Below are 14553 nucleotides of genomic sequence, written 5' to 3'. Positions count from 1 at the left end.
CCGGCCGGCACATGCCTCTAATTGAATATCTCAGTGTCTCCGCTGCTTCAGGATGATGTTAACACTCAATTCATTTCTTAGCTGCTCCGAGTGCACATCAAAGCAGATCACTTCTCAAACAACCCAGCTAACAAAAAGAAAATCCTTTTTTAAGGAATACTTAATACTAATGCAATTAATGTCTAAAAAAAACTTGGTTTAAAGCACTTAATTCATGACATTTGTCTATTTTCAGTGACCTAATCTAAAGTGGGAACTATTTACAGTTAATAAGTTGTCAACAAAGCATAAAAAAATCTATATCTTACTCTTTACATATGAGCTTATTAAAAAGTAATAATTATGTTAATTATAGTGAAATGAATGAAGAATGGAATATAGCCTATAAATATTAACAATGTAGAGAGTACAATATATTGACTATGAATCAACTATAAATGAATAGTTTGCAAAAGATTTGTAAGTACTTTATTACTGTATACTTATTGTAAAGTGTTACCCTTGTTATGCAAATGTTTATCATTTTTACCAGTTTATCATTCTTCAAACGTTATAGGAATGTTTTGTTCTCTGAACACGCTGAAACAAGTAGTAACATTTAAAAAAAATGTTGGATGAATGTCCAACTATGACATTTCACAGAAAAAACCCTCCATGACCGATATATAAATGATGTATTTGTGCTAACGTTTTGAGAACATTATTAACAAACATTCTATTAGCGTTACCGGAAGATTGTTTGTTCATAGCTTTGAGAGAACCTTGCCTGAAGGTTATCTAAACTAAAGTACTGAGAACGTTCCCTGGTATCTGGCCATTAGTTCACCCGCACTGCTTGATAGAACATGCCAGGAACATCCCTAGTCTCTGCATTTATCCTCTGTTGTTTAGTGGCTTCCAAACATCTGTTGCTTCTGAACATCTCAATAATTAATTGCACTTCCTTTTATATAATGTTTGTGTACCGTCTCACCGCATCTCTTGTGTGCGAATCTCACCACATGATTGAAAGGAAGGCTTCTGTTTGGTGACGCACATGTCTGTCTGCCGCTCGGGATGAGCCGTGCCTTTGTTTTCCTGTTAGGTGTGGTTTGAATATTCATGCTGTATATGCGGAACAACCCCAAAACAGGAAGAAACAGGATCAGAAGTAACCTCTTGGAATGGACTACTAGATCACTTCTCACCTTCAGACAAAGCCACACAAAGAAACGGGCTTGTAATCTCCTTTGGAGTGAGTGTGGATGTGAAGCCACAGCGATGATCTGTAGTGCTGTGCTATTCAGAAGCACATCTGCCAGGGCTGGATCCTGCACTCATCTAAAGCTAATGCAGCGGGGGATTGTGTATGCCAATTGGCTGTGGGACAGGAAATTGAAAACTCATAGTGCAATCTATAGATGAATCTGCAGATAGACACAGGTGTGACTCTCTCTCTTAATAATTTTGCCCTGCAGGTTTTATGACAAATCGTTCAAAACGCTTTTGGCGTGGTGTGTGTTAGTTTAAAGGGATCAAACTATGGCAAAATAATCTGCAAAATGAAGGTTTTTTTTTTTTTATTATTATAAAAATGCTGTTATTTATTCACCCTCATCTCATTCCAAATCTGTATGATGTTAATTTGGGCACATTTTATGGTTTTTTTTTTTTTTTTTTTTGTGCTTGACATGCAGTAAAAATTACCATCCACCTTCATTGTATTGTTGTTTTTTATAATTTATATATTATGTATAATACTATAATAGAATTTATTTTATATTTATATTATATATATTTCTCTTATATAATATAATATATATACAGTATATATATTTGATATATATACAGTGTATGTATATTAAAAAATAAAATTCAGCTTTGTCAATTAACAAAAAAAAAAAAAAAAACATTTTTAATTTTTTATGCCAAGGCAACATTTCTAATTTTCGTTTACATTTTCCATATAATATTTATGTAATTAAAATAATTTTATTTCAGCTTTATTTCAGTTAATAAAAACTATTTTAATAGTTAAGTAAAACATATTTTATTTAGTTGCCAAAACAACATATAAAAAAAAGTTTAAGTTTAATACTTATTTTATATTATTTTATTATAACTTTATTTCAATTAACGAAAACTATTCTTACATTTACATTACATTTATTCTTAATCATTTTAGTTTTAAGTTGACAATAACAACACTGATGGAAAACAGCGGCTCTTCCATTCTGATATTATAAAATATTTCCTTTTGGTTTCTACAGAAAAACGAAAAGTCATACAGTTTAGAATGACATTAAGGTGGGAATATAATGACAGCATGTTTATTTGTGAGGGAACTACTCCTGAAAATATTCTAAAATGACAGTGGTTTAACGAGATGCGACGGCTGGGATTTAGTTGATGTCATTCACTGTTGTTTTTCCGTAGCCTTCAGAAACACGTGGCTTTTTGTAGTGCAGTCTCAGATCCTCTAATAAACTTGGCTGTCTTTAATTGACTTAAGTGTTGAACAGCAAACCCCTGTTGATAGAGATTTACTCACACCTCTCAGTCTGTTTAGCTGTCTGAAGAGTGATTCATTCTCCCGCTCCCTCTAAGTATTGATTTTTCAAATACACTGGTTATGGATTCAGTGCCTCCTATTTGTTCATTTATCCTCCAAATGATCTCATGCACTGACGCTAAGCTGTTTTGGTGTGACTTAACACTGAATTTCAGACTTTTTTCCTTTTTGTTTTTTATGTGAGTCTGCTGAATGTCAGGGAAAGGTCAACGTTTCGAATGACTTCCAATGAGTTGATGCCAAGGCCGTCATTTTCTCACTCACCAATAATTCTTGCTCAGATCGATTTAAGCTGCATTCAGATCAGGGGTTCAAGTTCAAAATTTGAATAAGAATGAATTTTCAAAGCCCCTTTCAGCCCTCTGGCGCCTCAAGTGGATAAAAAAAATGCATCCTGAGCCAGAATTATATATATTCCTCATTATTATATGAGTGTTTCTTCAACTTTAGATTCTTTTTACTGTGTTGAAAACTTGGACGTCTTTTATTTTTGCTACTTTAGATGCTTTATATAGATTTGATTGGTTTCCCCTCATTCTGAACCCAGACTTTTTAGGTCTTAAAATATGGAAATATATATCACCCTCTATCTGTCTGTTTCTTTCAGATACGGAGGCAGGGTGGTATTCAGTTGTTGGTGGACCTGTTGGATCACAGGATGGCTGAAGTACACAGAAGCGCCTGCGGTGCCCTGAGGAACCTCGTTTACGGCAAGGCCAATGATGATAATAAAATCACTTTGAAGAACTGCGGTGGGATCCCGGCGCTGGTCCGCCTGCTGCGCAAGACCTCTGATGTGGAAGTCAGAGAACTAGTCACAGGTAAGAACTTCTGCTGGCTCTGACATAACTCTTCACTTTAAGTTTTATTATAGGAATTTTAATTTCCTCTATCACAGTGTTTCGGGAAAGAGAATTTTCGTGTGTCAGACAAGTCGTCAATTATATCGCTTAATCTCTCATCCTCGCTCACTCTCTCTCTCTCTCTTTATATATATATATATATATATATATATATATAAGAGACTGAACCTGTTAACCTTGTGTATATGTATGTATGTGTGTATATATACACTGCCGTTCAAAAGTTTGGGGTCGGTACGATTTTAAATACTTTTAAAAGAATTCTCTTCTGCTAACCATGGCTGCGCTTATTTGATTAAAAATACAACAAAAATCAGTTATAGTATTAAATATTATTCCAGTGTAAATCAGCTGTTTTCTGTGTGAATATATAGTAAAGTGTAATTTATTCCTGTGATCAAAGCTGAATTTTCAGCATCACCAGTGTCAGTGTCTTCAGTGTCAAATGATCCTTCACAAATCAGTATAATATGAGGATTTGATGCTCAAGAAACATTTATTATTATTATCAATGTTGAAACAGTTGTTGGTCTGTCAGTTGTACAGTTTTTTTTTTTGTTTTTTTTTAGGATTCTTTGATGAATAGGAAGTTCAAAAGACTTTTGTAACATTATAAATGTCTTTACTGTCACTTTCGATCAAATTAATTATTCCTTGATAAATAAAAGTATTGATTTCTTTCCTCCAAAAAATAAAAATAAAATTCTCACTGACCCCAAACTTTTGAACGGTAGTGTATATATATATATATATATATATACACACACAAGGTTTACGGGTTTTGTCTCTTTTAAGTCATGGTGAGTAATGGGGGTTTTCACACCTAATAATCGATTCTATTTCAAAGTCTCTTGCTTGTGGATTTATTGTTTTCTTTTATTATTTAGAAAACTTTGTACAATGGATGGATGTTTGAATATAAGATCACTTAATGTCTCCTCTACTTTAATATTTCCAGACTGTCTTGTCTTGCAGAGAATTTTTAAGGACTCTCTTACCACTAGTTTGACCTTTTTTCTCAGTCTTAATGGCCACAACTGTAGGTTCCTGTGTATGTGTGAAGTATTATCATTATTGTATTTTTTTTTATCATTATTATTATTTCATTTTCTTTCTTTCATTATTTTTTCAAGTGAATCAGTTCATTCAGATGGTTCATATAAATGCAATACAGCAGTCTCTGTAGGCCTACTACACAATCCTACTGTATTTATTGACACTTATGCTATTTCATTTTATTTTCAGGATGTTTACTAAAACTTTCCATCCTGTAATTTAGCAATGATGTAGAAAAAAGTTAAAACTGTCCGTATTGTCCATTTAGTGATGAGTACGGAAAGAGATATTTTCTACAAAATAAATCACCACATCCCCAAAGGCTTTGCATTCTCAAACATGTTTCTAAATTGTTTCTGTAACGGAATGGATAAACTTTGGAACAGAGCCACGCTGGAAATGCCTGCTATGTGCTGAATTTAGATTAACATATAAATTAAAAGCATTGCACACAGGGCACTTAGAGAGACTTCCTGTCACAAATTAATCAGCGAGCTGGAAGCCTCAAGGTCTCTGGCTGCCCAGAGGATTCTCAGCCTCTCAATCTCAAGCAGAACAGCACATGTGAGTCATGCTTTGCCTGTCTGTTTGACTCTGCAGAAAAGTGCTGTTTTGGGGGTTTTTTGACAGGCAGAATGTAAATGTAGCCATATGGACCCATTCGGACCCATGTGCCCAGGTGTCCTGTCAGCTTGTTGTCCTGTCAGTGGCTCTGAGACTATCTTGGAATATGTTCAAACAGTTTAAAAACCAACGTCTCCACAAATGTCTGTCAGTGTGACAGCAAATGAATCCTATTTTGATTTCACATTCACCTATAAGTTTTTTTCATAGTAATTCAGTTTGTGATGTGTGGGTACTATAGAATTTTTTATTGGAGAAGGGTCGTGAAGCTTTATAACCTTCAATCATCGTTTATTATTCATCCTCAAAAAAGTAAGCTATAACACATTTTGACATATAGTTTTTGCTTAAAGGCTCTCCAGAGCCAACATGAAAGACAAAAAGAGTGTTTGGCTTTTGTGAGCACGAGCATGTTCCTTTATGAATCGCATGGCTGTGAAGAACAGATGGAATACTGGTCTGCAGGAACAGGAAGCTCGCAAGAAACCCAGACGACAGAACATCCCCTGAGAAACTGTCTGAATCCTTTGGCAGCAAGAGATGTTTGAATTGCACTACTCAGTGCGATCGTATGCTAAAATTAAGGAGGATTTTTGCTTTGTTAGCCTAATTCCACTCGGGGTCTGGGTTTTGTTTCGTGCTGCAGTTCTCTAGCATACGGCCTTGTCTCAAATGGTGTGCTTAATATGAAATATGGGTCTTGTAGCCTATTTTTTCCATTTACATTACCGTTCGTAAGTTTTGGGGTTAGTAGGATTTTAGTAAAAATATTCTTATGTTCACCAAGGCTGTATTTGTTTAATCAAAAATACAGTAAAAAAGTAATATTGTGAAATATTATTACAATTTTTAATAATTTTTTCAATTTTAATGTATTTTAAATGTAATTTATTCCTGTGATGGCAAAGCTGAATTTTCAGTATCATTAATCCAGTCTTCAGTGTCACATGACCCTTCAGAAATCATTCTTATAAGATGATTTTGTGTTCAAGAATTACTTTTTATTTTGTAAACAGTCGTGCTGCTTAATATTTTTGTGGAAACCATGACACGCTATCTTCAGGATTCTTTGATAAAAGTTCAAAAGAACAGCCTTTATTTGAATTATAAATCTTTGGTAACATTATTAATGTTTTTACTGTCACTTTATTATTATTTTATGTGAATACTGTATTGAATGCTTAATATTGGATGGGAAGGATGCACTAAAATTCAGACTACATATTTTTAGTACAATAACTAATATTATACATCTATGTTACTTAATGGAGAAGTGAACTCTGGCTTATGCTGGTTAGCAGTCTTTGAAAAACGTGGTCGTCCTTGGTTTAAACATAGAGCTCAGAGAGTTCTAACCAATGCACTTGAATGAATAGTTCATGATCTTAAAGTGTTAAATCTTTGCCCTAGTAATCGCTTTAGGTTGCTGTTAGATGATGATCTGAATCTTAAAATAGACAGAAACCATTAAATATTGTCACTGTCAGGCGGAAACCTCGTATCTCCATATTTCGTCATTGTTATATTTTTTCATAGATCATTACTATTAGTCACCCTTTACGTCTGTCTGTTGGTTTTTTTCATATTTAACCAATGAAAAGTGTTAAAAAGAGCTTGTGACTAAACCTCATAACTCCATTATATCCTCAAACGGTCTGTCAAACCTCATAACTCCGCCTCTCCTCTATTGTGAATGAAGTGCTGCACGCAGTTTGGACCGTCTCTGCTTGTTTGCAATACAAGGATAAATAAAGAACTGGTTCAGAAGTACAGAATTTTCTTTACTCAAGAAACACTATACATAATGTTTTATGTATTTGAGGAGCGGAGAAGAGTATATTAGTCTACATTTGCAGTTAAGTCGTATAGCCAATACTATCTTAAATTGCCTATGCATATCACTTTGTCTTTAACATGAGATTTTGGCCAAAAAACTGAGCGCCCACATAGCTACAGTAAACTTTAGTACCTGTAAGTTGGTCAAAATGTAATTCGATGCCGATTTGGTGCTGACCTGTTGTGCATCCCTAATACGTTTTGTTTAAAACCCTAACCCTATGTTTGAGCAATAGTTATAGTTAGTTATGTTAATAGTGGTTAGTAAATGTTAGTGTTGCTATTGTAAGCTCCACTAATTATTTAAGACACTGTAAATGAACTATTTGCAACAGGACTATAGAAATTCACCTTTTTACATCTGTCTCCACAGAGGCAAGTGTAGACATGTGAAGATGTCTGTGGGATTTTTGTTCGGTACAGTGAGATACCCAAGTGAAATTAAGCTGTCTAAATCTGGGCCTGTGTTCTGCTGGCATGAGATTTGATCTTGGTCAATGTCACCACTGACGACAATTATGTCCTTGTAGTGCTCTAGTATTGAGCCTTCCTTTCTTCCTCTTTCCTTCTCTCTCTCTCTCTCTCGTTCCCTCATGAGAAGCGGCCTCTGATTAGATACCCTCTCAGTTCAGCAATCAAGGTTGTTCTTCCCTTTTCAGAATGCATGCTTTTGTTCAAAGATTTAAGAAAGTGAAAGTCAAGAAGAAAATGGGCGACAGAAGACTATAGAAATAGTGACAGCAATAAGAATCTCACACGTTTATAAACGTATACAGAACAAGAGGCCATTCACACAAAGCAGTGAAAGCACGTTTTCGCTTTGCTTTCGCGGGCAGTGGAATGGGGAAAGACGTAAGGTCTCGAGACGCGTTTTTTCAAAGTTGAACTTCGTTTAACTATAGCGCCACGTTTTTAAAACTCAGTGTCGTGTGCGAGATGCTGCAAAAACTGAAAATAATAACCAATATGTTTCACATTCTTTCTTACCACCTGCAATCAGCCACAGTCGGTCCCCCTGGGTTCTGGAATTAAAGGCTCATGGCGTGTGTGTGTGTGTGTGTGTGTCTGTTTGAGAGCAAGAAAATGGCAAGGTCAGCTTCATCAACTATTCAGCTGCCACCTCTTCATACTGACTCATAAATGTGCGTAGTTTCTTAAAGAAGGGAAAGAGAGAGAGAATAGGGCATAGGAGAGGAAAAGTGAAGATAGGCAAATAGGAAAAATAGAAGTTCGGTCTGACTCATTTCACGTGTCCTTTGTGAAGCTGATGGACAGTGGGAAGGAGCGACTGGATTTGAGCTGAAGGTTGGCTTCGTTCTAATAGGTCGCATAAGTGTTCTGCAATTTATCATCATCGCTGTTTTTAGAGTTTGTCCTCCATTCTGACATCTGCTAGTTTTTCACAGCGCTGAGTGACAGACTGGCTTTTAGCAAGAAGCTCTTCACACTACAGGCGATAGCAGAACCCCATGCAAGGCCGTTCATTCAGTACAGCAGGAGGTGAGATTAAGCCAAACTTCTGCGTATACACTGTAAACAAAAACAAAATATGATCAAAAAGTCGTGACAACATATGTTTTTACATTACTTTAACTCATCAAAATAAGCAATTTGTAGCTCTTTTTTTCCCATCAACTAATTTTATTAAGTCAATTTAATATAATTTAAGTTAAAATGACAGTTTTTTTTTTTTTTTTTTACTTCTTTTGTTTATTTTACTTAATTCCCAACCATAAGACATGCCTTTATTTTATTTTATTTTATTATTTTTTTCATGGTACTCATGATATGCTTGTATCGGTGCCACAAGCCAGTGTGAACTTCATCGAAGTTCAATTCTTGAATTGAACTACTACCCATTAAGCATTGCAAAAAATAAATAGATAAATAAAACTAAATATTTTGCAATATAACTGGGCAATGGTTATAGTTTATATTTAGCCATAATTCATCTACAAACTTTTTTCATATACTTGCTTCAAATCAAAGGTTGTGATTCATTTCAGAGCTGTTGGCAGATTTTTTGTTTAATCTCTACGGAGAATGCGAGCACAAATATCTCTGGAACCAAGGCCGGTGAGAGTGGGCAATTACTGTTCTTTGTTAAACCTCTTGAAATTCCGCATTTAAACGAAGATATTTTTTGCCTATTAAGTCACTTTGTCTAAAAGCATCTGCTAAATGAGTAAATACAATGTACATTCTGAGAATGTTTAAAGCTTCACAGAATTCGAGCAATGAAATATTGGCCGAATTTGATAATGCTTCCTGCTACAAAGAGAGTTTAGTTATGCATCTGCGGAAATAATGTAAAGTGAATCTAATAAATCATAAGCATGCTAAAAGCATGCTTTTATTCAAGCTAATATGCTGTTTTGTGATTAGAACACAATAGTTGTGAAACGTGTCCTAAAATACATTTCTGTCCTTGCAGCTGCCAAACATTAAAATGTTCTATAGAGGTTTCGAGGAAATTAGAGATATCCTCTGTGATATAGCATCTGTCAGGATAAATTACCACCTCAGACAGTGAGCTCTCTCAGGTGAGATATTGATGAGCTCAGGATAGGCTTATTAGCCACACGCATGGCTAATCTGGTTATTTCTCATTTGCAGGATGTTTAAGTATTGACTGCTTGAAATTGACCTCCTATAACCTTAAGACTTTCTTCGTGTTGTAACTTGAACCTTTTATAGCTGATGATCGATGGTGAACATGGCCTGGATTTTTTTAAGTCACTCTACATTAATGATCCTTGAACCTGCTCTGAGCAGCATAGTACTTTTTTTTAAGTACTACAATATGCAGTAAGTATACTGTGCTTAGTAATGCCAAATATTCTACATTATCATTCAAAAGTTTGGAGTCTGTAAGATTTTTTTAATGTTTTAGTAGAAAGAAGTCTTTAATCCTCACCAAGGCTGCATTTATTTAATCAAAAATACAGTAAAAACTGTAATTTTGTGAAGTATTATTACAATTTATAATAACTGTTTTCTATTTGAATATATTTTAAAATATAAAACTTATTCCTGTGATGCAAAGCTGAATTTTCAGCATCATTACTCCAGTCTTCAGTGTCACATGATACTTCAGAAGTTATTCTAATATGCTGATTTGCTGCTCAAGTAACATTTCTTATTATTATCATAAAATTTTAAAACAGTTGTGCTGCCTACATTTTTGGTGGAAAATTAAATAAATTCAGCTTTCTTTGATGAATGGACTGTTCAAAAGGACAGCGTTTATTTAAAATAGAAACCTGAAACATTATAAATGTTTTTACTGTTTTATTTCATTTAATGCATCCTTGCAGGAAAGTCTTACTGACCCCAACGTTTTAAACGGTAGTATTACACTGTGCAAACAACTTTATCCCACAATGCAGTGCATTTGACTTGACCTTTTCAGTGTGACTTATCACCATGGTGATGTAAGAAAATTAGAGCTGTCTGTGCAGATCTTGAGATGTTTGATAGACTGCGTGTGATTTTGCTTCGCATAAACTGATGACACCTTAGGTCGTGTTAATATGTCAATGCTGTAGAGCTGTATGAATTCTTCCAGTCTATAGGGTCTGGAGGAAGAGACACGGTAATTAGCATGTTTGAAATTCTAATTAGGCGCATCATTTTGTGTCAAAAACATGAAAATGAGTGGTTTTCCTACTAGTCTAAAAGGAGACGGCTGCTTAGTCACTTGACCGTTATGCCCACAATCTTTACGTGAGTATTGGTGATTGATCTCTGCTAGTTTAGGGCTTCACTTTAGAGCAAAAAGTAACAGACTTCCCACACAAATATATGCGTATATACAGTATATGCTTCACTTTCTATCCTTCAACACCATCGAACTGCATATATTACAATGTCATGCATATGTTAGAGAACAAAAGGTCTTGACCGAACAAACATATCGATTGCCTCTTCCACTGTCATTATCCATTCCTAAACAAAAAATTAAAATGCTAATGACTCCCCCCTCTTCTTCTCCATAATTTCTATTTGTTTATCAAATTACTGTCTGAGGCAAGTATGATGTTTCTGCAAGAATGGCTCTCATAAATCTCTAATGGCTGCACTGATAATGATAACAGGAACATGCTACGTGGAACCAAAGATATTAAGTCTTGGCATGTTTTTAATAGTCTGCAAAAGTTGCCATTATTATGTAGACTTTTTAATTTTGACCAGCTAAGAAATCCTATTTGTTGTACAAATTGAATCTGTTTCAAAAGTGTAATCTGTAGGTTTATTCAGTACAGTTGTTTTATGTGAATTGCATCTAGTAAATCATATCGCATATTCCTCTGAGACTTGGCGGAGCTGTGAAAGAGTTTGGTAAAATAATATTAGACCGCCATTGTAATGTGAGACCGCAGGCTTGTCAAATTATGGGTTTTTTTTCTTTTTTTTCTCTGGGTTCAGCTCTACATTTCTGTGGCTCTCCGAGTCTTTGTGAGACGTTGTCAAAACCTGTCTCAGGCTAGCTCAAGCATAGAATGGACAATGTTATACCTTTTTTACTCCTCTGAAAGAATAATAATAGAAAAGCATTATTTCTTGCACAGTAGCGCTGTCACTTTCAGGTAGGGATCTCAAACTACCCGACTCTCAAGTGTTAATAGATTATCTTTAAATGTGTTTTCCTGTGCAGGTGTGTTGTGGAACCTGTCCTCATGTGATGCTCTGAAGATGCCTATAATCCAGGACGCTCTTGCCGTCTTGACCAACACCGTGATTATTCCTCATTCCACCTGGGACGTGTCCCCGCATCAGGAGGACCGCAAGCTACAAATGCACACTTCCCAAGTCCTTCGTAACGCCACTGGCTGCCTGAGGTGAGTGTGTGTGTGTGTGTGTGTGTGTGTGTGTGTGTGTGTGTGTGTGTGTGTGTGTGTGTGTGTGTGTGTGTGTGTGTGTGTGTGTGTGTGTGTGTGTGTGTGTGTGTGTGTGTGTGTGTGTGTGTGTGTGTGTGTGTGTGTGTGTGTGTGTGTGTGTGTGTGTGCTTTTCTTATAGGGCCCGGATGACGGAAGGAGAACTTTCACTTTCAAATGTGTATGACTTTTTCTTCTGCGGAACACAAAAGATATTTTATATAGTGTTTCAGCTGTCTTTGTCCGAATAATGAAAATGAATGGGGTTCACAGAATAAAGAAAGTCATACAGGTTTGGAAAGACATGACTGCAGACTGTTGGTATGTGTGAATTGTTTACAGATCCACTTGTGCAAAGATTGTGCCATTGTAATGACGTCAGACATGTTTCATGAAGGAGGAAGAATAAGAAGAAGAATTACACTACCGTTCAAAAGGTTTAATACTTGCTGTATATTTAGCAAGGACACATTCAATTGATCACCAGTGACAGTAAAGACATTTATAATGACAGAAAACATTTCTATTTGATGTAAATGATTTTCTTTTGAACTTTCTATTCATAAAATAATCCTGAAAAAAAGTGTTTTCATCATAGAAAGGCTTCTTGAGCATCAAATCAGCATATTAGAATAATTTGTGAAGGTGACACTGAAGACTGGAGTAATGATGCTGAAAATTCAGCTTTGCCATCACAGGAATAAAGTACATTTTAAAATATATTCAAATAGAAAACAGTTATTATAAATTGTAATATTTTTTCATAGTATTACTGTTTTTACTATATTTTTCATCAAATAAATGCAACTTTGATGAGCATAAGAGACTTCTTTCATTAAAGAGACTTCAAACATTAAAAATCAAACATTGAACGGTAGTGTATTTACCCGTTCATGTAGTAAGCAGGCGGCTCTTGGCCTCGAATGAATTATTGCTGAATGAAAAGGAGACTTCCCACGTACCTAAGAAACTGTGTAGTCCAGATTGCATTTATAAAACCCTTGGCGTACGGTACCCGTTTCGAATGTAAGCACCTTCACGGCTACATTGATTGTGTAATATGGGCCGAAAAGGCAGATTTCTCATTAAGAACCGATTGTGGTTTGCTCCGTGCAGTTGTTTCTATGACAGCTGGCCATGTGATTTAGAGAACAGTCCTTTTATACTATATGCAGCCCTGGACCACTGAGAATGATGGTTCCTTTGATTAACTAACACAAAATGAGAGCTTTGGATTTTTTTACAACCTCCTTCCTGTTCCATATGGAATGAGGAACAACCCTGACAAGCCATTTCCCCCAGCCACGTCTGTTCTGTTCATATCTCTAGATTGCCCGGGGTAAAACTGAATCATAACCTGTACGCCGTTGTCACAGTGAGCAAAGATTTACTGTATCACTCCTGTCAAAGCATCTGATTCATGATTTATGCAATAATGCATAATGATGTTTATGTGGAGTGCAAATCTAGCTTATTATGATTTATACATAGGTTCTTGTTGCGAAGAGTTGGTTGAAAAAGATCTGCGAGAAAGTGTTGATTCTCCTGGGTTGAGTACCAGTCTCACGTAAGGCTTTATTCTTGTATCCATAGCAACAGCGCAGTGTTAAACTACTTTAAAGTCCATGCTATGAGAGGATCACACTGCTTTTGTTTGCTTTCCCAGTTTCCTTCCAAGCTTTTCTAAATGAATGAAACCTTTTCAAACCATACTTTTGCAGTTTCACCTCACTAAACTAAGATGTCATCAGTTGTATTTTTACTAAAAAAGAGGCGCACCTACTGTATGCAAATAGACAGAAATGCAAATACAAACAGTCGTCTTATCCTTTGATTTTCATTTTTCTGTAAATAACAAGTCTGCTTCTGATTCCAGCAGTAAATTACTCCTCCGAGTGAATGGCAGTGTCTTGTGTTTCAAACAAATCATCTTCTGTCGGAGCGCTGTAAAGAGGCAATTACCATCCTCCGCATACTGTATTAGTCTGTCAGAAAGTAAAATGTGTATCTTATGCGTATTGTGTAATTGTGGACCACACGTATCCTCCACCGCATGCACAGTGCAATTTAATATGGAATTTCCAATTAATCACAATCTTTCCAGTTTTTTAGTGAATCAAAAACATACAGTGAGACTGGGGTAGTGTGATTCACGAGTAAATGACTCTTATAAACAGGGTATTTTAGTGAATCAAAAATGCATAGCGAGACCAGTTTAGTGTACATCATGTGCAAATGGCTCTTAAAGGGATAGTTCACCCAAAAATGTATTTTGTTATCGTTTTCTCACCCTCATGTTGTTCCAAACCTGTATGAGTTTCTTTCTTCTGTTGAACACAAAAGAAGATATTTTGAAGAATGTTGGTAACCAGACAGGTGACGGTAACCATTGACTTCCATAGGATTTTTTTTTTTTTTTTTTTTAACTATGGAAGTCAATGGGTGCTGTCAACTGTCTGGTTACCAACATTCTTTAAAATATCTTCCTTTGTGTTCAACTGAAGAAAAAAACTCATACAGGTTTGGGACAACTTGATGGTCAGTAGTAATGACAAAATCTTTTGGGTGAACTATCCCTTTAAAAGTCTACAATGAGACCAAAGTAGTGTGATTCATAAGCAACTGACTCTTATAAACATTTTCTTTTTATTGAATCCCAAAACATACAGCGAGACCTGTGTAGTGTGATTCACAAGAGAATGACTCGTGTTGTTGTGGTTCTTTTTTAGTGATTGATAAAACATA

At 35.6% G+C, this 14553-nt stretch overlaps 1 protein-coding gene across 3 annotated transcripts in view; it reads left to right on the top strand.

Moving 5' to 3' along the window:
- ctnnd2a (catenin (cadherin-associated protein), delta 2a) overlaps positions 1-14553 on the top strand; it is a 323353-nt gene that overhangs the window by 245087 nt on the left and 63713 nt on the right. For all 3 annotated transcript variants that reach the window (XM_056248935.1, XM_056248934.1, XM_056248936.1), the window contains 2 exons: positions 3159-3372; positions 11588-11771. In XM_056248935.1, coding sequence (XP_056104910.1) covers positions 3159-3372; positions 11588-11771 — 398 coding nt within the window. The remainder of the gene's footprint in view (positions 1-3158; positions 3373-11587; positions 11772-14553) is intronic.

Source organism: Rhinichthys klamathensis, unplaced genomic scaffold, assembly GCF_029890125.1.
Source record: "Rhinichthys klamathensis goyatoka isolate OS25496 unplaced genomic scaffold, OSU_Roscu_1.1 h1tg000059l_1, whole genome shotgun sequence".
Taxonomy (NCBI): Eukaryota; Metazoa; Chordata; class Actinopteri; order Cypriniformes; family Leuciscidae; genus Rhinichthys; species Rhinichthys klamathensis.
This window is presented reverse-complemented; position numbering and strand designations above follow the sequence as displayed.